General features: G+C 41.6%; 2 protein-coding genes across 2 annotated transcripts in view; both read right to left on the bottom strand.

Moving 5' to 3' along the window:
* Window positions 1–6,565, bottom strand: part of LOC118650504 (nuclear envelope integral membrane protein 2-like) — an 81,469-nt gene extending 74,904 nt beyond the window's left edge. Inside the window, 2 exon segments of the mRNA XM_036298931.1 lie at window positions 5,269–5,439; window positions 6,440–6,565. Of these exon segments, the coding sequence (XP_036154824.1) occupies window positions 5,269–5,439; window positions 6,440–6,565 (297 nt within the window).
* Window positions 6,566–17,520: 10,955 nt separating this feature from the next.
* Window positions 17,521–17,871, bottom strand: LOC118650503 (endogenous retrovirus group K member 7 Pro protein-like). The gene has a single exon (XM_036298930.1). It carries the CDS (start codon window positions 17,869–17,871, stop codon window positions 17,521–17,523), a length of 351 nt encoding a protein of 116 aa, XP_036154823.1.
* Between the last annotated feature and the right edge of the window lie 5,224 nt (window positions 17,872–23,095).

Raw genomic sequence — 23,095 nt, 5'->3', positions numbered from 1 at the left:
TCAATCTCTAAAAAAAGGGGAAATGTGTACTGGCATCTTAAAAACCTTTTCATTTTAGCTCTTGAATTCTCTATTGGCAGCATCATAATTCCTGTGGTAGCTACTATGACAGCCAAACAAAGGATTAAGACTATTTGTAGAAAAAGCAGCAGCAGTTGAATTCATAAGCAATAGGAACTCAATATACTTGTAAATGCCTCTCACAATAGAAAACAAGGGAGATAAAACACCAAGAAATGGAACTATTTACTTCTCTCAATATTTCTTGAATTCTAAAGATAGAAAAGCTTTTTTTATTTGCTGTACTTGCAAGATGCTATCTTGGATTTTAACCACATACAGAACAATTCTTTGTGCTTTTAATTTTTAAATATTTTAAAATAAATTTTAAATATTGGAAAAAATATTCCACTCTCCTAACACACTATTTTAATTTTTGTTTTCTCTTTCTTTGTCATTTTTATATAAAATGTTTAATCTTCATATAGCTGTAAACCTAGAACAAGTAAATTCTTGCAAACTATTTTATCTAAAAGATTATTAATTTTGTTCAGATTTCTAAGGGTAATTTGCAAATATTGTGAATAACTATATAATAGTATGTAGAATTAATACAGGATTGTCATTATTATCATTTTGATTGGGAAAATGAGACATTTTTGGGGGGACTAGCAATCTGAATTTGTGCCAGTAACCTAATGCACATTCTTGTTAGCCAATAGTCTAGTCATTGCCCCTTCTTTAATTATCTGGTCCTCCAAGACCTGTTTACCTAAGTACTACTCCCATTTTAAAGAGGCCATAAACCATGAACAATACACAACCCCCAGACGGAGTTATCAGCACTTGGGCCAGGCCAGGCTTTTAGATGTGGTCTCACAGCCCCCGCCCCAACACACCGGGCTTTTTGCAAAGCCCTCGAAAGGTCCAGAAGTCCCATCTCATATTTGGGGGACAAAGAAACCAAAGAGTATGCAGTGGTTCTCAACCTTCCTAATGCCGCGACCCTTTAATACAGTTCCTCATGTTGTGGTGACCCCTAACCATAAAATTATTTTCGTTGCTACTTCATAACTGTAATTTTGCTACTGTTATGAATCATAATGTAAATATCTGATATGCAGGATGTATTTAGGCAACCCCTGTGAAAGGGTCGTTTGACCCCCAAAGGGGTCGCGACCCACAGGTTGAGAACCGCTGATATAGAGGGAAAGCTTCCTCCATAATGGCTTGCTCAGGATTTGGAGAGAAACAGAGTTCCCTGAGTCACTGTACCAGTACATGTGAAACATCTGAAAATAAATGGGTTTTTCCTGTGTCTCCAAGTACTCCTGTGTGTTCTTCGGTCACCTGGTAAATTCTGTAACAATATAATATTAGACAATTTATTTTTAGTTTTTGTATTATTGTAGATGCTATAATAAATATCTTTATACAAATAGTTTTTTTTTCTTCCACTGAATTATTTTCTTCAGATATATTTTCAAGGGAGTGAGAATGCTGGATCAATGAAATACTACTTTTGTACTTGACTTACGGAGATATATTGCTTTCTCTAAAGGTATTGGGGGAAAGCCTTAATTCAGGATTGATTCTGAAGAACTGACACAGATCCTTATTCAAATTCATAAGAGCTTTAATAGGAGAAACTTACATACAAGAGCAAAGCAGTTGCTTCCAGTAGTGACCAGCCAGGAAGAATCCACACTCCTCCCAGGACAGGGTCTCTTTTATAGGGGGCTAATAGTAAAACCAAATGGTGGATAGTCATATACACCACCAGGAAGAACAATACATTCCTAAGTTAACAGATAACTTCTGGGAGTTATCACACGCTATACATTCATTAACCTCCTTCCTGGGGGCATGACATTTACCTTTGGGCAGCATTCTGGTTTTCTGTGTAGTCAGTCAAGACTGAGGCTACAAAGATTTAAGAGTTTGACATTTCCCAGATGCTTTTGCTGCTAGAACCATATAGCATCTCTAATGAGTTCCCCTACTCTCCACCCCAGATGTAATTTGGATCCCTACATTTCACATGCCAATCTTTCACAAATTCCCTCAGACCCATAATGGTTTGGAGTTGGATGGAACAGCAACCCTATATACCACAGGTGCCCAGCATAATTAACAAATAAACAACAATAATGCCTATCAGAGCCCCCTTCCATGGTAGTGATATAGAATGAAACCAAGTGGGGTGGAGGAGGTCAATGGGAAAACAAACAAACAAACAAAAACAAAGGGGACATCTGTTATACTTTCAACAATAAAGAGAAATTAAAAGAAGGGGGAAATAGGATCACTTCCTAATTGCTGAATAGTTGAGATTTGGTTAGTCATCTGGGTCAGAGCAAAGGATATGTTATGATGATTATCAGGAATATATACTCAACAATCAGTATGTATAAGAGTGCAAGTTCTTCCCTGGGCAACAGTAAACATATCTAAAGCCATGTGGTTCTGCAACACTGCTTTTCTCACTTGAATAGTTTCTTGATCTAAAAAATCTATAGCATACTTAGAACTATTAAGAGCTTGGGCAGTATGATTAGCTAATACAATGATCTGCCATTCTAGACTGCAGTGACTTCAGGTGGAGAGAAAAATGATAAAGGATACTTCTACCATTCTACATGTTTATATCTCCCCCAGAGTGTAGAGATGGCAGGCAATTAGCTGGGGGATAGGGAGGGGGTGTGTTCAGAGTCTTCCGGATGTAACCAGATAGTACGGGGGCCATCCTAGAATACATATACCTGTTTAATTGTATGGCAGGTAGGGCCAGTCATAAGTGCCACATGTCCACAGCTACGCTGCAGGCACTGGGTAGGCTCCAGTTCTATTAGGTGTTTGGTACTGAAGCCACTGAGTAGCATTTAAGGTTATACTAATCAATCAACAGGGGCTGAAGTACCCATAAAGTGACTTCCATTATAAGTAGCAATGCAGTAGGAGGTACGATGGGCAAGAACTACAGTAACTGGGGATCACCACCCTGACATCCTAAATTCTAGGGTACAGGACTGGATGGGGATAATTAAACTCTTCCCACATGAGGGGATAGATAATAGTACTAAGAATCTTATTTCATGAAAGGGGGGGGGGGGGCGGGGAGCAGTGGTTTCATTACAGGACAGAGGGAAATCCATAGTGATCACTGCAGGCCTACAGCCAGCAAACACACATCAGGCAGAAAGGTTGGTGGAATGAGTCTTCCATTGGAGTCCTTTGGCTACAGAAGAGGACATTTCTCTACAGACCCAGCAGTCACCCTCATTTTGGATTAATGCCAACGAGTGGGCCTAGGTGGCAAATAGGTCACCTTTCATGAAATGGCCAAAAAGGCAAAGAAGTTACAGGCACCAGCAATGGTAAACCATGACTGGGAGTGGTTTCTGCTTTGGTTCTCAATATTACACCAAGTTACCAGCCAGGGATGGAGCAGTTGGTGGCATTAATGTAAGGGAAAGAATGATAATACTCCAAATCGCCACAAAGGACATGCTTTTTCTTAGTCACTGATCTGATGGGCTCTGCACCACCAGCCAACAAGGGAGTGTTGGAAATAACCAAGGAGTTACCTGCAAGTTAAGATTTTGTCCCTCCCCTTAGGCTCCAATGAGCCCAATCCATCTGGGGGTAAATCTGCCATACCTAATATACTCATAGATGACTGGTACCTGGCCCTTGGTCATGTGGAACCATCAACAATATGGCATTACATGGTCCCAGTTGTGGAGTCCATTCAGCAGTCAAACTCTCCAGCTAAATCCTCAACGTTGTCAATGGTCTGCTGGTTAAGAGATAATGTGCACTAGCCCTAGCTGGTTTGGCTCAGCAGATAGAGTGTCAGCCTACAGACTGAAGGGTTCCAGGTTCGATTTCAGTCAAGGGCACATGCCCAGGTTGCAGACTCGATCCCCAGTAGGGGACGTGGAGGAGGCAGCCAATCAGTGATTCTCTCTCATCATTGATGTTTCTAACTCTCTCTCCCTCTCCCTTCTTCTGTGAAATCAATAAAAATATATTTTAAAAGAGAGAGAGAGAGACTATGGACTAGGACGTGCTTGTCTGGAGTAGCTGTTGAGTTCCATCAGAGCACCAGAGCTTCTGGCAACCTATGTGACCATCTCTTTAAAGAGTGGGTTTTTCTGCACAGAGCCTGTTTCAACAGTCCATTCATCTTCTCAATCAATCCAGCGGCTTTAGGATTATAGGGCAGATGGATGTGCAACATTATATTGTTCTCAGTGGCTCATTCCTGTATCGGGTGACCAATTAAATGAGTCCCTTGTTCACTGTCGATGTCTGTGGGCCATCTCTACATAGCACACAATTGCCTAGTCCCTGCATGGTAGTCTTCTGGGTTGTTTTCTCACTAGGATATGCTTGCTACAGGACAATGGCTGTATCAATGCACATCAATGTTATAGGCAGTTTTCAGACAGTGGCAAGGATCTGATGTGCTGCTCTACCTGCCATTTCATGGCTGGAGCTCCTGCTCTTGCTATCTATCCAAGATGCCATGGCAATTATCTCTCGCAATGGAGAGAACAAGGTACATTCCCGGCAGGCCTCCTCAACGTGGGTATGGGTGAGGTTCATACCCATTTGTTTCACAATTTCCCAAAGAGCATGTACCCCTTGTGTCCAGTTTCTCTATGTAGCCAGCAAGCCACTTCTTGAGAGTCACTGCTTTCCTCAATGTATCAGATCTGGGCCAGCTGATCCACCTCCTGATTCCCTGGAGGGGATGGAACTCTGTGGGCCAGTACATGGTACACTTGTCTGTTCCAAAATCTCATCCCACATTTCAACTCTCCATAATTGGCAGTGATGAACTTCCCAGTTGTCCTCTTTCCATTGTCCTATCCACCAAGTGAGGCCTTTGTAGACAACCCAACTGTCAGTCACCAGAGTGATAGAGTTCGGTTCATCCACTAGTGCCATCCAAGGCACTCCCAGCTCTGCCAATGGACTGCTTTGCTGGCTTCCTCCATCCTGCCATATATGTCTGTACTAAGCAGTATGGCCACTGCAGTTCAGTGGGGTGGGTTGCTCTTAGCAGACCCACCAGTGCACCAAGCAGTCACAGGGATTGGTGCCTGACCTTCTTTAATACAAGACTCTAGTGGTGGATGTGTCCACAAACCCATGTCAGTGTCCACAGGCATTTCATATGTGACTGGGCCCAGGATGGCATGCAGCTCAGCACCAAGTGGACTGGTGAATAGAGCACATCATTGCTGCAGGTAGGCATACCACTTGTGCAGGGTAGTGGACTGGGCCACCCTGGATCAGGGTTTGGCCAATTCCTGATCCTCCAGCAATGGGGTATTGTGCCCTTAGTGTCACTCGGGAGGCTTTCATGATGCATTCTACATGCTGCAGACTAAGGTGTCCTTCTATGTGCTCCAGAAGACTCTCCAACACCTAATGGTAAAATAGCAAGCACATGGCCAGTTAACATAGTGTCATCAATGCAATGATGTAATGCCACCCCCTAACACACACCTTTCCGTGTAGTCTTTTTCACTACTAAACCATGACAGATGGTGAGGCTATGCCTAGTGGTAGCACCTAAAACATCCAGTATTCTTCATTCCAGCTGGTCTTTGCTTTGAGAGTCTATGGAAATACTGAAGAAGGCATTATCAAGATCTAATAAAAAGTGATATGTCCCCAGAGACTCACTGACTTCATTCAATAATTGAGCAGTATTAGGAAGTGCAGCATAGATTTGGGGGGTACTATTTTATTATGCCACTGCCGGTAGTCCACAGTCATCTGCCAAGATCTGTCTGGTTTACAGAATGACCACATAGGGATGTTCAAAGAACTATGGGTGGGATGGATTCTGCCCACTCTATATAGCTCTTTAATCATATAGGTCATCTCTGCATGGCCCCCAGGAAATCAATATTGTCTCAGGGATATTACCCACCTAGGTTCAGGGAGCTTCACAGGTGTTCATTTCACTTTTCCCCTAGAGCATGGGCTTGATTGCTCATATTCTCAAATGGAACTCTCCTATTGTGAATATTTGGCCTAATTGAGCTAAGACATCAATGCCCAATATATACTCAAGTAGGGGCAAAATGAACACCAAATAGGACATCAAGGGCAATCAACCAATCTACATGAAGAGTGAGACTTGCTTCACCTTTATGAAACTACCCCCTTAGCCATCTATAGCAGTTAACATAGCTGGTACACTTATGAATACTACCATAGATCAGTGTGCATCCGGCTCCAGTATCTACTAGAGCCAAGACCCGCTGTTTATTGTTTAATGTCCAATGGATGGTTAACTCTACCTGGGGCCTCCAACCTCTCTGCACCATCCTTAGGAGGGATATCCACCATTTCCCTAGTACAGCTGCTCAGACTCCTCCCATGAAAGGGCAGCAGACAGAGAAGCAGATGGAGTCACCTGGTTCTGGTTCATGTGAGGACCTTTCTTAGGTGGCAGCTTCTGAAACTGCTGTTCAGGCTTTAATTTCTGCCATAATTGTACCAAAACAGCATTTAGCTGTTTGTCAGTTCTCGCTAATGGCATGCCTTCTTTCATTAAATCAAACACAATTGTCAGTGGGAGACCCTGATTGGGCCCTTTTCTCCACACTTCCCATCCTTCTTGCTGATTGCCAGAAGGCAACTGTCTTCTTCTGGTTCTCTAAGTCTGCAATAGCTTGGCCTACTTGATCCACCAGCAGTCTAACCATAGGGTTCAGAATCGACACCAGGGGTCCTGTAGTATACAGTCAGGGGAAGACTGTAGTAAAATATCTTTCATACAAGAGGAAAATAGCTTATTATCAGGCCCCCAGGAATGCTGCACATAAATAGCATTTTTGTTTCCTAGCTCTCTGATCAATTCTTGTTGCTTTTCTATGGTCTGCCATAAGGTTGGGGAGGATGGAAGATTGCCCACATTCATCCAAGCTCCCTGGCATGCCCCCTGTATCCATGCCAGCATGGATACTACCTGTTCTTTGTTCAAAGCTCCATAGAGGTGCTGTCTCAGAGTTGGTCATGTGGTAACCAATGCTAATTTAAACATTTCTTCCCCTGTTAGGAGGACGCCTTCAGCACCTGAATCCCACAAGTGCAGCATCCAGCCTGCTACAGACTCCTTCCCTCTCTGCCTATACCTGTATATTCCCTTATGGAAGTGAACTGACACCCTTCTGGTGCCAGGTTCACTCGCTGCGGCTGTGGCTGTTCTGTCTTAATCTCTGTGATCATTATCAGTCATACTTGTAAGTCCAGTATCTCTATCATGTCCCCTCCTCCTCCTCTGATGGGAGGGAAGAGAGGGATGAATCCTTCATGGGGTCCCAAGTTTTGTGTTCCCAATTTGCCCTGACCATGACTGCCCAAACCCAGCAACACTGTACTTGCTTTCCTTTCAGTTTTGCTACTCTGCACGCTAAGGTTTCTACCTTCTCATCACTCTCATGCAGATGTTGTGAGAGCCCTTCAGTAGTAGCCTCCTATGCCAGGCAGATTTCCCTTTCTAATTGAAGGTCCTCCTCCAAACAGTGATTCCAAGTGGCCAGTGCTAATGACTCTTCCCAAGAAAACTTCCAAGCACAAGGAGGAACCAGGCTACAGCAGCCACCATACATAACCTTACCATCTTTACTTTCTTTATCTCTATTCAGCCTCTCCCATAACTCTGCTATCTGGTGGACATTTTCGGGGCATCCTCATACTCACACTCTAGTCCCCAAGACTCCAGTGCTTGTGTCAGCTGGTCCAAAGCATGAGTACTTAGCCAACCTGGGATTTTCTCCAGCAGAGCCTATTTTGACCCCATTTTGCCCCTAGGTTTAGTGGGTTTTTTGAAATTCTGCTCACAGCACCAATTTTTGGGAGAAAGCCCCAAAAGTATAAATTCAGGATTGATTCTGAAGAACTGACACAAATTCCTAAGAGCTTTAATAGGAGAAAATTACATATACGGGCAAAGCCTCTGCTCCCAGTGGTGGCCAGCCATGAAGAATCCATACCCCTCCCAGGGGAGGGCCTCTTTTTTATAGAGGGTTACTAGTAAAACCATATGGTGGGTAGTCACATAGACAACCAGAAAGAACAATGCACTCATAAGTTAACAATGTGATTACATCAGGCATTTATCACACTCTATACCAGGGGTCCTCAAACTACGGCCCGCGGGCCACATGCAAATACAAATATTGTATTTGTTCCCGTTTTGGTTTTTTACTTCAAAATAAGATATGTGCAGTGTGCATAGAAATTTGTTCATAGTTTTTTTTAAACTATAGTCTGGCCCTCCAATGGTCTGAGGGACAGTGAACTGGCCCCCTGTTTAAAAAGTTTGAGGACTCCTGCTCTATGCATTCATTAACCTCCTTCCAGGGGCATGGAGTTTATCTTTGGGCAGAATTTTGGTTTTCTGGGTAGTCAGCCAAGCCTGAGGCCTAGGAGAGTCAAATAGTCACAGAGAATTATAGAGTCTAATATTTCTCAGTTGCCTTTGCTGCTAGAGCCATATTGCATCTCAGTGAATTTCCGTACAAAGGTGTTCCAATTTATGCTGTCATAAGCAAGTGTGTAAAATGTGCTCATTTCTAAATTTTTGTGGTACTTTGGAGTATATGGGGGCAAAATGGAAAAAGAAAGTACAGAGTAGGGAAGAAGAGAGGTATATGAAAGAATAATAGTTGGTGTTCAATAATGTTGATGGATAATTGGACTTTTCAAATGCTGAATTCCTTCCTTAGAAGAAAAATGTAGCACAATAAGTGGTTTCATTTTCTTCCAAAGCTTTGCACAATACTAGAGCAAGCAGGGGTTTCCTATTAGCTTAAAAGTGGAAATAACATGCTGTTTTCAATGTGATTTTTAAAATTATAATGAGCCATGAACTGCCTTAATGAACCGCTATCATATGAACAATGCACTCTATCATCATTTCCCATCTTCAAATCCATTTCTAAAGCAATTACCTGTCTACTACAGATCAGCCATCTGTTTTGCAGTAATTACATGAGCATATTACTTAGAAAGAGGATGCATTTATCTTCTATATTTCCATAGAAAAGCATGGCTTTGGTTTTAAAGCAAGAAATAACAAAGTCCTCTGTTATTACAAATAAATATGTATACACATGGTCTGTGCACATCTGTGTGCATAAGTGTGGCTATGCACTTTGTTGTTGTTTTTACCCCTAGTTGCCATAGTAAATAGGTGTGGCTGGGATGGGAGGGGAAGAGGATATTTGCCTTGCCTGGATGTCTCATAATAGCAACTATTGCAGCTGCAGTAATTACTAGACTTACTATTTGCCAGAAACTGAAACTTGCTAAACCTTTACAGACATTATTTCATTTAATCGTTACACCAATTTGGTGAGGTAGATATTTTTATACCTAACCACATAGTTTTACCTCATTTGCAGATAAAGAAATTGAGGCTTATTGAGATTGAGCTCCCTAAGGTCACAAAGCAAGTGGCATAACTGAAATTATAAACCAGAATTATTTGTTCAAAAGCCCATGTTCTTAACCACAGTGTCCTTTGAGATTATCACAAATTTTGTTCAAATACTACATGGGTAACTTGGTGCTTTCTGGATAATTTCATGTGGATTTATAATAAAGAAGGGATTTAAAGTACCTCCAGCTTCCTCTTTTGCTCCTCTGAATGTTTCATGGTTCTCCCTCAGCACCATGCTCAGTGCTCTGGGTTCAGTTTAAGGCCTGTGGGGACTGCTTTGGGTGCTGAGACACCCCCAAAGCAGGAAAACACTGATGTCCCAGCTCAAACAGCATCCATAACACATGTCTTTGTCAAGAGAATTTTATCTCCTTATCCAGAGATTGTCTTAATAAAATAACTAGTTATTAAGTTCTTGTACATAAACAGACAACTTTGCTTGCCTGTTTTTGCTCGACAGACTCAGTTGGGTGATCACAAGCATTTCAAATTCAAAAGGACCAAAATTAAACTCACCTCATTTTCTTTCTCACCCTCTTCATACTTCCAAACTCACCTATGATTTCTCTCCCTCATGCGCCCACACAGTCATTCAATTACCAAGCCAATTACCACCCCCAAACTTCCCCTTACTTTTCACCCCTAAGCCACAGATATGTCTTTCCCTAGCTACTATAAAAATCTCAGTTCCCTAACTCATATCTTTGCACCTAGTTTTGGCCTGGATCAGTTAGTTGCTCACTGCACTGCAACCAAAAGGATCTTTCTAAAATTCATATCTGATCTTTTCAAACTCCTGATAAATAGTAGATTTTTCCACATTATTCTTTGAATGAGCTTTCAACTCCTTTCTTGGATTCATATAGTCCTTCATATCTGATTCCTGTATCACTCTGCAGCCTCACCTCTGGAGATGAATGAGTCCTCTCCATTCCAGCCACATGGATTCACTTCTTGGTCCTGAATATGTCCTCTTATCTTCAGGCCATTGCACTGGTTGTTCCTTAAGCCTTCACCCAAAATGCCACCCCATTATAACTCACTAACTCCTACCCACTTCAAAATTCAATGCAGCAATTACTTCTTCCAGAAAGCCTTCCTGAGTCAGAATAGAAGTCCCTCCCAGAAGCCCTCATAACATCTTAGACTTCCCCAATCATTGCATTTGTCACACTATTTTGCAGCCATTCATTTATCTCTCACTTGGTTCCTGGTTTATAATTCTTTTCTACTTGCTGAAGAGGTGACTAAAAGTTTACTGCAGTTTTATGATGGAATTTCCCAGACCTCTCTCCTCTGGCTAACTGAGTTAAAGTGTTTAATATAACACCCAACATATAGCATGTGCTCATCAAATGTTAATTTTACTGAGTAAATGCCCCAAGCAATCTTTCTTGTGAGATGCCAAAGGTCACTACAGGTGAAGTCCCGAGTCCTCAGGAGCACACATACATTTGTCATATCTGTAAGACCTTGGCTTAAAAGATAAGAAGATGACCAGTACAATCTTTGCCTTCAGGCTGAAGATGGATAAACCTAAGGTAAGGAAGTCTGCTTTCTTTGTATTCCAATTCTTAAGTTTTCCACACACGAAAAAAAGAAGACAACAGCAGGAAGAGGAGAAAGAGAAAGAAGAGGAGGAAGAGGTGATGAAAGGAAGAGAAGAGAAACAGGAAGGAGAGGAAAAGAAGCAAGATAAGCAGGAGAATTGAAAAGAATTATAGGAAGATGATAGAGAGTAGGAAAAGGAGGAGAAAGAATAGGAGCAGATGAAGGAGACAACAAGCCTTTCCTCCCACAAAGGACACCTTCTTTGACTTTAGGAGAAGTGCTATAAACTGTGGGAGAAACCCTAGCCTGACAGCAGGGGGACAGAGACTAGCTGGGCCTCTCATTGTCTCAGAGACCCCAAGACAGTTATCTTTGTGAAAATAAAACAAAAGAGTTGAACTAAAATTTTCTGATTTCTTCTAGGTCTAAATATCAATGCTTTATAGAAAACCATGCTTTTGATGCTTTTAAATCCTTCCTGAAGAATGGATATTACAGATAATTTCAATGTTTTTTAAACAACATAAGAAAAAGATATCAGTAGAATCAGATTGTGATCATTTGTTTTTGTGTGTTTTGTTGTTTTGTTGCAACTTGACAGGGCCATGTAGTGCCAAGATATTTGATCAAACATTATTCTGGATGTATCTGAGAGGGTGTTTCTAGATGAGATTAGTATTTCAGTCAGACTGAATAAAGCTGTTTGCCCTCCATAATACAAGTGGACCTCAGCTAACCAGTGGAAGGCTTGAATAGAACAAAAAGGCTGACCATCCCCAAGTAAGAGAACTCTTCCTGCCTGACTGTTTGAGCTGGGACATCGGTGTTTTCTTGCCTTTGAACTTGAACTGAAACATAGTCTCTTCTTGAGCTATAACTTATACCACTTAATTGGACTTGGATGGGAACTATATCATTGGCTCTCTAGAGTCTCAAGCTGGCTGACTGCAGATCTTGGGACTTCCCAGTCTCCATAATCACATGAGCCAATTATATCTATCTATCTATCTATCTATCTATCTATCTATCATCTATCTATCTATCATCTATCTGTCTATCTATCTATATCTATATCTATATCTATATCTATATCTATATCTATATCTATATCTATATCTATATCTATATCTATATCTCTCTATCTCTCTCCATAAATATATATAACTAGAGGCCCGGTGCACGAAATTCATGCACTGGGGGGTGGGGGTTCCCTCAGCGCAGCCTGCCCCTCTCATAGTCCCGGAGCCCTCAGTGGATGTCCTACTGATGGCCACAGTCTGTCAGCAGAGGCTCAGAGTAGGCATCGTGTGTGTGTGTGTGTGTGTGTGTGTGTGTGTGTGTGTGTGTCCGCTGGGGGCCTGCCCCCAGTTGCATTGGAGGCTCAGAGCAGGCGCTGTGTGTTTGTGTGTGTGTGTGTGTATGTGTGAGTGTGTGTGTCTGCTGGGGGCCTGCCCTGAGCCACACCGTGGAGGCTTGGAGCAGGTGCCCCTCTGTGTTGATCTCTCAGGCTCCTGGCCTCCACTGTGTGTTTTTCTCTCCCTTGAGCTGTGGCGAGGGTGGGGTGCAGCCTGCAGGCTGCACTTTCCTGCTCATGAATCACCTGATCACTGCAGAGACCGGGGGCAGGCCTTGCTGGGTGCTGCCTGTGGGGAACTTTCCTGCTCTGGGATCATCATGGCGATCCCAGGAGCAGGCCCACCTGGGGGCCACCCTCCCTCCGCACTTGCCTGCTCTGGGATCACCATGGGGTCCCATCTGGCAGCGGGGCTTAGGCGGCACACAAGGGTCCCAGCTGGGGGTGGGGCTTAGGCGCACAGGGCTTAGGCGGCACACGGTCATCCTGGCTGGGGGCAGGGCTTAGGTGATGTGATCGCACCGCCTAAGCCCAGCCACCCAGGGACACACACGGGGGCCCAGATGGCACCTGGCACTGTCCCACCCTGCCTGCAGTATGCAAATTAGCCACCATCTTTGTTGGCAGTTAATTTGCATATAGCCCTGATTAGCCAATGGGAAGCATAGCGAAGGTATGGTCAGTTACCCTTTTTGTCTTTTATTAGATAGGATTAGGATGCTCCAGAAACAGAGTTCAGCAAGACCTGGCTATTTTCCTCCTCTCTGGAACCATAAGATTTTTCCCAGCTAATTTTGTGGAGCTAATAATCTCTACAAGAACTAGGATTCAAGTAACAACAGCTTTCTAGATCATGGAGCGCTCTGTACCATCCAGAATATCACAGATAACCAGAGCTCCTCTGGCACTCGCTATGAAGTCACGACCCGCGCAGTTTGGGTTCAAGGCCTGGAGAAAGGGCTGATGTGCAAAATTAATACACAAGACAAGAAATATAAATTTAGAAACTATGGGGGCAGCCAGATGGATACTTAGTTCTAGTGACTAAGCTCACTGAATATCCAAACCCATATCCTTTTTATTTACTAGAATACACATTTGCCCTTTAGGAATGCAAACAGGCATATCAAAGCTAAAGTTTGGTAAACAGTAAAAGATTATCAGGTTATTAGGGGATTGTTTTCAGCCATTCATTCAATATCAGGTAATAATATGCAGATTTTCAGCCCTGCTGAATATCAAAGCCCCATTCAGCTTTCTGATGGACTTCTCCCATTTGTATATTAATTACTGTTGGTCGTTGCCTCCAGCAATTACCCGTTATTGATTTCTCAATAGATGTGGGAAGGAGTATATGCCACTTGCAGAGTTTGGGTCTTTTTATGATTTTTATTCTGCATCTGCAGACAAGAATTAAACATATAAGAACAAGAATGAGACAGGCAATAGTGGTTATGCTAAATGGCAAATGTAAGGAGATCCAGTGAAAAGGATTAAATTCTTGTATGTCCTTTTTTCAATTGCTCCCAGTCATAGAAGGAATTAGCTTGTAAGTTTGCCTGAGATATTTGTACAATATGCTGCTATAATTCTAAAATATTAAGGGTGGTGTTACCTTTACCCCAAGCTCCAAGAAGGTGATTTTTTATTGACACAAGCGGTGGCAAATGCTGTCTTGTTGGGAGTTCCCTATAAGGTACAAATGGAATTATCTAAGCTATAGTTAAAACTATATCATTTTATTGGAGAATATGCAGCAGCTAATTTCTCAACAAATCCTCCTTCATACCATGAGATGGAGTGAGTAACTTTAACATATAGATAGGATATGGTCCCTTTCCATTTCAGGGTGCAATTATTACTATACGCAGGCCCGTAGGGACTCCAATCCACAAAGGGAAAATTGTTCCTCAGTGGGGTGCCATTCATTTTAGTGGGGGGATGTCTTAGTAATGTTAAATTTTCTTTGCCTCTCCCAGGAGCAAATAGTGATGGTAAATGTATTTGGGCTTTTAAAGGGTCTTACCCATGGAGGGTCAGGAAACATAAATCTAATATACTTCCCCATTTTGTCCCTAGTAGTATTACCACACAACTGATGGCTCCTAGCATGGCAAGAAAGATGTTCTCAGGCATTCTTGGGGTTCCGGTCTCCTCACAAGTTCGCTCAGCTTTCTGGACCATCTTCTTTATCATCCCCCAAGTCATCTCTGGGCTGTTTATCACCTGCCTCATTCTCCTCCCACTCCTTATCTTCAGTATGTTGCCTGGGGCTGCTGCTGTCTGTGGCTGGGGTAGCCAATTGTCTGCAGCTGCAAGGTACGGTTCCAGGTGCAAGGTCCTCATTAATCTGGCCAGTTCCTCTCTTGGATCCATGTTGAAGTTTAATATTTCTTGTGGGAATCCACATGGGCTTGGAGAAATTTTCTGGAAATACTCAAACATATCCTCAGCCAAATGTTAGCAAGGGGTTGGGGCCCTTCCATAAACCAGACTCATGATCTTTCCATTTAACCAGACCATTTTCCTTTGTCTTATTCTCATACCAGTGAAATTCCATGGGTGTCTGGCCATCAGCATTACAAGTGAAAAAAATGTAAAGTAATCAAGGCTTGGTGTAGTCTACTTACAGGTGATTTCTCCATCACCCCCCACCCCTTTTTGTTTTTCAAGTTGGGATTTTAGCCACTGATGTTGGCATTCAATACTTGCCTGTCCTCAGGAATTATATGGTATTCCTGTAATGTGCTGAATTTTCCACTTTTTACAAAATTGCTGGAAATGACAGCTTGTGTAAGTAGGCCCATTATCAGCTTTAATAATTTTTGGAATTACCATGATGGCAAAAGCAGCTAGGCAATGATTAATAACCTGTTTTTCTGTTTCCCCTGTAGATGCAGTAGCCCATGGGACTTTTGAAAAGGTGTCTAAGGAGACATGCAATGCCCCAAGGCATCCAAAAGGAGTATAATGTGTTACATCCATTTGCCAGATATGGTCCCTTATCAATCCTCGAGGATTAATTCCTATATTAGGCCCTTGAGGCAGATGTAACATGCCAGTGGAACATTCTCTGATAATCTGTTTTGCCTGCTGCCAAGTGATTGAGAATTGTCTAGACAACATTTTGGCAGGCTGATGTAAAAGCTGATGAGATTTTGCGGCCTGTTTTAATAAAGCAACCAATTGATCAGCATGTGCATTTCTGTTTGGTAATGGGCCAGGTAATACACTGTGAGCCCTGATAGAGTAATATAAAAGGGATACTGTCTCTGTTGCACAATCTGTTGAACTTGTTTAAATAGTATAAATAAACTTTGGTCACTGAGCCATCTTAATTGAGCAGTTTCAATTCTATTCACCAGGCCTGCAACATAAGCAGAGTTTGAAATTATATTAAGAGGCTCTCAGAAATCCTGCAATGAAGCCTTGTTAGTTTTTAATTCAATTCTTTTTACAGAAGTATGACTGGTTTGGATGACTCAGTCTGAATTCATTGTATGATAAGCAACTTTACCATTAGATGATCCATTAGTAAAAACAGTTAATGCTCCAGGAATAGGTTCCTGCTTAGTATTTTTTTTTTATATAAATAGGGGTATAATATAAAAATTGTAATGATTTGTTTTTTAGTAGGTGACAACTAAGTTCCCCTGAATATCCACTTAGTTCAATTTGCCAATTTAAATCAGTCTGAAATAATATTTCTAATTGCTCCCCAGTAGGGGGAAGATAGATGCATTGGGGTTCTTCTCCTCTAAGCTTCCTGCAGTGCTTTCTAAGTTGAGATATCAACTGAGCCATAAGTTCTATATATGTAACCGCAGTTTTAGAGGATTGATGCCCTGGGTCAGTGTTCGGCAAACTCATTAGTCAACAGAGCCAAATATCAACAGTACAATGATTGAAATTTCTTTTGAGAGCCAAATTTTCTAAACTTAAACTATATAGGTAGGTACATTGCTATTAACTTAATTATGGTACTCCTAAGGCTTAGGAAGAGCCACACTCAAGGGGCCAAAGAGCCGCATGTGGCTCGCAAGCCACAGTTTGCCGACCACGGCCCTAGGTGGACCCATTCAATAATAGCAAGAGAGTTTTTATTTTGGAAGATGACTCCAATAGGACTATTTGTAGTAGGATTAATTTGTCCCAATAAAGGTAATTCAGGCAGTACCATGCTACTTGGGCTGAGGAGATTGCCTGCTCAATTCTTTGTAACTCCTTTCTAGCTTCATTTGTCAATACTCGGGGTGAAGAAAGATTAGAATCACCTCTAAGCATATTAAATAAATTTGTCATTTCTCCTGTAGAGATTTTTAGATAAGGTCTTAATCAATTAATGTCCCCTAATAATTTTTGAAAGTCATTTAAGTTTTAAGGCAATCTTTTCGTATTTCCACCTTTTGAGGCCTAAGACATTGGTTCTCAATTATGGTTACTAGGTATTTGAAAGGCATTTCTTTCTGTACCTTTTCTGGAGCAATTTTTAAGCCCCATTTAGGAAGTTCCTTTTCTGATTGGGAAAACATTGCTAAACTGTTCTTCCCATGGACTTGCTAACAGCAAGTCACCCATGTAATGGATAATATAACATTGGGGATATTTGTCCCTTAGAATGGCTTGAGTTACATATTTTTGACATAAGGTAGGGCTATTGGCCATTCCTTGAGGCAAAACCTTCCATTGATATCTTTTCATAGGCTCTATATTATTAATAGATGGCACTGAAAAGGCATATCTTTGTTTATCTTGAGGTGCCAAGGGAATGGTGAAGAAACAATCCTTAAGATCTACTACTATAAGAGATCAATGTAGAGGTATTTGTGAAGGTGCTGGGAGTCCAGGCTGTAAAGCTCCCTTGGCATGCATAGTAGCGTTAACCGCTCTAAGATCATGTAACAATCACCACTTTCCTGTCGCCTTCTTAGGTATTGTAAATATAGGAGTATTCCAAGGACTATTAGAAGGTTCTATATGGTCAGCCTCTACTTGTTCATGTATTAATTCATGAATATGACTTAATTTCTCCTTGGTTGATGGCCACTGATCCACCCATATAGGTCTCTCATCTTTCCATTGTATAGGATCAGCATGGGGGTGAGGAGACTGAGCAGTGACCACTCCTAAAAAGGCTGATATCCTAATCCTTGTCTTCCTGTGTTTTTTTGGCTTGAATGGGTTCTTTAATGCCCTGATTATCTTTTCCTAAGCCTTGACAAGCTTGATATCCCATCTGAGGTATTAACTGCTGTCCCTTCTTGGTAATAATAAAAGCTTGTAAACCTTCTAAAACATCCCGGCCCCATAAGTTGACTGCAATTCCAGAGACTATATAGGGCTGAAACCATCCTGTTTGTCCTTCCTCATCTTGACACCTTAACACTGCAGCACTATGTTGAGTATCATCAGGAACTCCAACTCCAGTAATAGAGCCCGTAGCTTCTACCATGGACCAATCTGGAGGCCAGAATTCTTGACTAAACACTAACATCCGCTCCAGTGTCTACTAAATCTTTAAACAGTCTCCTTCTATTCTTAAATTAATCATGGGACAGGTTTTGCTAATTTCCTGTATCCAATATATATCTGAGCTTCCGAATCCTTGTGTTCCTCTTTTCCTATTTATAGCTTCACCCTGCTGAATATAAGGTAAAAGCAGGAGCTGAGCAATTCTTTGTCCTGGAGTAATTTGCATAATATGTTTGCATTCTAATATTACCTTGATTTCTCCCTCATAGTCTGAATCTATGACTCCAGGCAAAACAGTACTTTCAGAATATTTCCACTTGTTCCTAAGACTAAGCCTGACGTTCCTAGTGGTACAGGCCACCAAATTCCTGTAGGAACAGCTTGCTGAGCCATATCAGGGGTCAGAGTGATTGCTTTGGACTATTAGATCTAGGCCTGTGCTCCCTGGAGTGGCTCGGATGAGGGAATTCACTGTGGGCCTTGAAGGGTGTAAATCCCTTTTCTAATGGGGCTGGGGGAAGCCCCTCTGGCTGTTTCCCTGTGGCTGGGCATTCCCTATGTCTTGATTTAATGGCTGCCCATTTCTATGAAATTTAGATCTACATTAACTAGCCCAATGATTTCCTTTCTGACATCTGGGACATAAAGAGGCTAAATCTGCATTATCTGAATTGGGAGAAGGAATGCTCACGCCTTTCCCTTGGGCACCACTTTGTGTCCTTTTCGGTTGCCTACATTCTATTTTGAAATGTCCTTGCTGTCCGCAATTAAAGCATTTTCTATTCCCCGCTGTTACAGTGGCAGCTAGTAATCTTGCTTGAAAAATGCCTGATCCCACATTTTGACATGCTTGAATCTTTTCTGTAATGGTACTATTTTTTCTCAGAGGCATCAGGCATTTCTTACAATCAGCATTGGCATTTTCATAAGCTAATTACTGAATTAAAATGTCTCCTGCTGTTTCATGTTGAATCTGTCTTCTCACTGCTCCAGTGAGGCAAGCCACAAAATCAGAAAATGACTCTGTAGACCCCTGCATACATTTACTAAAAGCTCCCTCAGGGTCCCCTTTTGCTGGTAAAGCTCACCAAGCTCTTCTTCCACAAAATCTAACTTGCTCATAAGTCTGTTGCACAAAATTTAGCTGATTTTGCACATCACTATATTGTCCCAGCCCTACTAACATTTCATAAGTAATTTGATCATTCAGCCCATGGTTTGCGTGGGCTTGCTCCTGACATATCTCTAAAAATTATCCCTTCCATTGTAAATAATCTCCATCTAGAGTTATGTGAGCTAGAGAATACCAACCATAAAGAGCTAAGAATGCTTCAGAAATGTTATTCATAATTTCTCCGGTAAAAGGAGTGGTAGGACTATTCCATACTACACTCTTACGCAAGGCCTTTATCATTTTAAAGTCAAAATTTTTATGCTGTTTTATTATGATTCAGGAGCTGTGGGTCAGCTACCTGTATAATAGGAAAAGCAAGTCTCTTCTCCACCATCATGTCCTTTAATCCTTCTTGGATAGCTCTTTGTGTTGTAATGTACCCCGTGAATCACAGAAGGATAGCTCAAGAAGTCGAATTAAAGAGTCACATTTATTGCAATCCGGGACTCCGAGGGGGTATTTCACTCTGCCAAAACTCGAAGTGATAAGATGGCCACAACACCAGGTTTATATAGGCAAAAATCACAAAGGTATTGATTACATCCCAGGGTTTGGAATGAGGAACCTGGTTTCCAAAAAGCAGTATACAGAAGCAGAATTAAGCATGTTAATTACAGTTTTGGGTCTCGGGATCACTGAGCTGACAGAAACACATTATCTGGGACCGCTGGGTTGACAGGAATACATTATCTAGAGCCCTCGGGTCTTGAGACTACTGAGTTGCCAGAAACTCATTATCTAGAGCTCTCGGGTCTTGAGATCACTGAGTTGCCAGGAACACATTATCTAGAGCCATTGAGGAAATTTAGAGTAATTGTGCTGTCCTGGTCTTGGGACCACTGAGTTGACAGGGAAACATTATCTGGAACCCTCAGGTCTTGGGATAATTGTGCTGTCCTGGTTCCCAGGTACAGAGAATTTGCTCTCTAAAACCAGTAAGATCACAATCAATGGGATATTCACATCACAGTTAATAAGGCATTCAATCAAATGGGATGATTTATACAATTCAGAAAATCAAAATAACTTTGCTATTGTTAAGGCAAACAGCAGGGTTAGAGTTGAACTACAGTTTCTACCTCAGATGGTTGCTACCATACTTCATTTGCACAGGTGATTCTATTAGTGGCAATTTAAGTATTTCAGGATCAGGACACAAAGGTGGAGGGGGGCATGAAAGCCACTCCTCCAATTTTTCTTTCTGCTCTTCTTTAGGAGCGGAGGGTGCAAAGGGAGAAGGTTTATTCTCTCTAAAAGGCTCTAGAAAATGCAATACCATGTTCCATAAGGAGAAACAATTTGGAGGCAAGTTTTCCCCCTGCTGTTGAGTTTTTTTCAAGTTCTGACCTACTCTTTCCCAACATTCAACATCTAATGTACCCTCATCAGGAAACCAAGGATTATATTCTATAATGATCTGCAAAAACTGTGAAAGAAGATCTTCTGACACCTCAATTCCTTTATCCTTGAGCATGCAAGCCAAAAGTCTACAAGAAAGTCTCTCCCCCTTTTGTCGAATTCTGCCCCATTATGGTCTGGCTAAAATAAAAGAGTACTCACCCACTTATGGATCCACAGACTTCCGAAGCTGGCACGAGCATTGCACGCAGTGAATCTCCCCACCATTCCAGTGATCCTCCACCTTTTCCAGGTGATTTTCCTTCGTTTTTTGCTCCAGTGAAATATTTTTCTCCAGATCTGTGTCCAAAGGCACCAGATGTGAAGCCGCAACCCACGCAGCCTGGGTTCAAGGCCTGGAGAAAGGGCTGATGTGCAAAATTAATACACAAGACAAGAAATATAAATTTAGAAACTATAGGGGCAGCCAGATGGATACTTAGTTCTAGTAACTAAGCTCACTGAATATCCAAACCCATATCCTTTTTATTTACTAGAATATACATTTGCCCTTTAGGAATGCAAACAGGCATATCAAAGGTAAAGTTTGGTAAACAGTAAAAGATTATCAGGTTAGGGGATTGCCTTCAGCCATTTATTCAACAGCAGGTAATAATATGCAGATTTTCAGCCCTGCTGAATATCAAAGCCCCATTCAGCTTTCTGATGGACTTCTCCCATTTGTATATTAATTACTGTTGGTTGTTGCCTCCAGCAACTCAAGTTAGAATTTCCTAAAACTTCAGGGTCTTAAGCCACAAAAGTCCTGGTTCTATGGTTCCAGGATGATGTGGAGTAGTTTCAAAACACTGAACCTCAGTGTGTCTTTCTCTTTTAATAGGCAAACATGCATCTTTCTTATGAAAACAAATGCTGAACTGATCAATTTAATATTGGTGTGTTGTTTTTATTCTCAGATAAATGCAGTGCAAACATTAATAATTTTAATGGAAATATTTTGAGAGTTCTTTGAGTTGTTTAATACTTGATTATTTTACACTTTCTAACTTTCAGCATATCATTAGAAAAGGAATAAAATTTTATATTCTAAATTCTTATTCTAAACACATTTATAGACTTTTTATAAAGAAACTGTCAGGAAATAAGTGACATATAATACATATATATGGTGAAGCAAAGAAAAACTTTTTTAAAATAATGATGCTCTGATTCCCAAATGCTTTTCAACAATTTGTGAAAGGCCTTGACTTTATTTTTATTTGTAATTCTTTATTGTTGAAAGTATTACATATATCCCCTTTTATGGACCCTCTCAGCCTTAACTTAAATATAAGGCATGGCAGAAGAATTATTTCTGATTACATGTTTTTCTTGCCTTTTAACAAGATTTAAATTGGATCACTGATCAAAAATTTTATTTTGAAAATTATATTTCAAAAAATAAGATTAAATAGTTGACATTTTTCAATGGTTGTCTTTAGAGACAGCCAAATGATATTAAAGCTTGTCCATCATTGTCATTTTGTTCTAAATAATCTCTATTAGGATAAATATTGCTGATATTTAAATTAACCTAGACATCAAAATTACAACTAAAATACAGAACAGCCATCATTCAGAACCACCTGAAAGGTGACTGTATGGACGTCCTACAACTAGAAAAGTAAAGAAGAAAGCACATTGAGACTGGTAGGCAGGGCGGAGGCACAGAACAGGCTGTTTTGACACCCAAGTGTGCTGTTCCTTTTTAAATATGGAGGGAGATTATCTCTGTGGAGGTCATCCATTGCTGGAAGACATCCACTGCCAATACTATCATGAGAGTGCACCAAGGAATGCAGAAGGCTGATGGACCTTGGTTGTGGCAGGGCTAATACCATGAACCATTGTTCTGTTGAGATAATGGTGGCTTCGAGCAATTTCCTGACCTAATAGCCTCAAAGTAAATGTTTACTGAACCTTACTGATCTTTATTTATTGACCTTAGAGATGGTCTGTTTGCCATGCTTTACTGAGGGCAAGATGTGTATCTAAAATTGAATAAAAAGCAGGCAAGGCCAGGTTTCAGGGTGCCTCTCTAAGAGAGAAGTCTCCACCTGGCCCCCCATGCCTTCTAAATTTATATATCTCGTCTAGTGTTTTCATTTGTGTGTCGGCCCCTTCTTCAGATCCTGAACCCCTACCACAAAAGGTTGCAGAAATCCATGAGGAGCAAGGGGTCCCAGTACCACGCCAGACCCCCAGCTCAGGGTTCCAGGCCTGGGAAGAGAAGTACCCATAACTACGGGACATAAAAACCAGTGGGGATTGTGGCTGTGGCAAGGAGGCTGCTGGAATCCCAGGTGTTCCTCTTAAAGGGCCTACACACAAAGGTACCTGGTCCCACTTCTTCTGAGCTCCAGTGCTGGGGGACCCAGACACATATGGGAAGGAACCTGGTTGTCTGGCATTGGGCAGGAACTTGGGAGCATCTTTCCCCCAGAAGGGAGTGCTCAGAAGGGTCATTGTTCCTATGCTGGGACCTCTGCTATCACAGGGCTGACTGGCAGCCATATCTGAGTCTCAATCAGACTGGAGCACAATGTTTGTTCCACACAGAGGGCTCCCTGAGGTACCTACCTACCCAATTTGCAGTCCCACCCAAGATGTTTGCAGCAGCTTTTCCATATGTATAGCCTCAGGCTTCAGACTTTCCTAAAATCTCTCAAACAAG

The sequence above is a fragment of the Myotis myotis genome, unplaced genomic scaffold (assembly GCF_014108235.1).
Source record: "Myotis myotis isolate mMyoMyo1 unplaced genomic scaffold, mMyoMyo1.p scaffold_m19_p_3, whole genome shotgun sequence".
NCBI classification, from domain to species: Eukaryota; Metazoa; Chordata; class Mammalia; order Chiroptera; family Vespertilionidae; genus Myotis; species Myotis myotis.
Note: the sequence above shows the minus strand (reverse complement) of the source record. Positions and strands in the feature narration are given on the sequence as shown.

What these genes read in the sequence shown, in the direction of transcription:
- LOC118650503 (XM_036298930.1), bottom strand. Translation starts at nt 17,871, where the DNA reads ATGTTAGTGTTTAGTCAAGAATTCTGGCCTCCAGATTGGTCCATGGTA.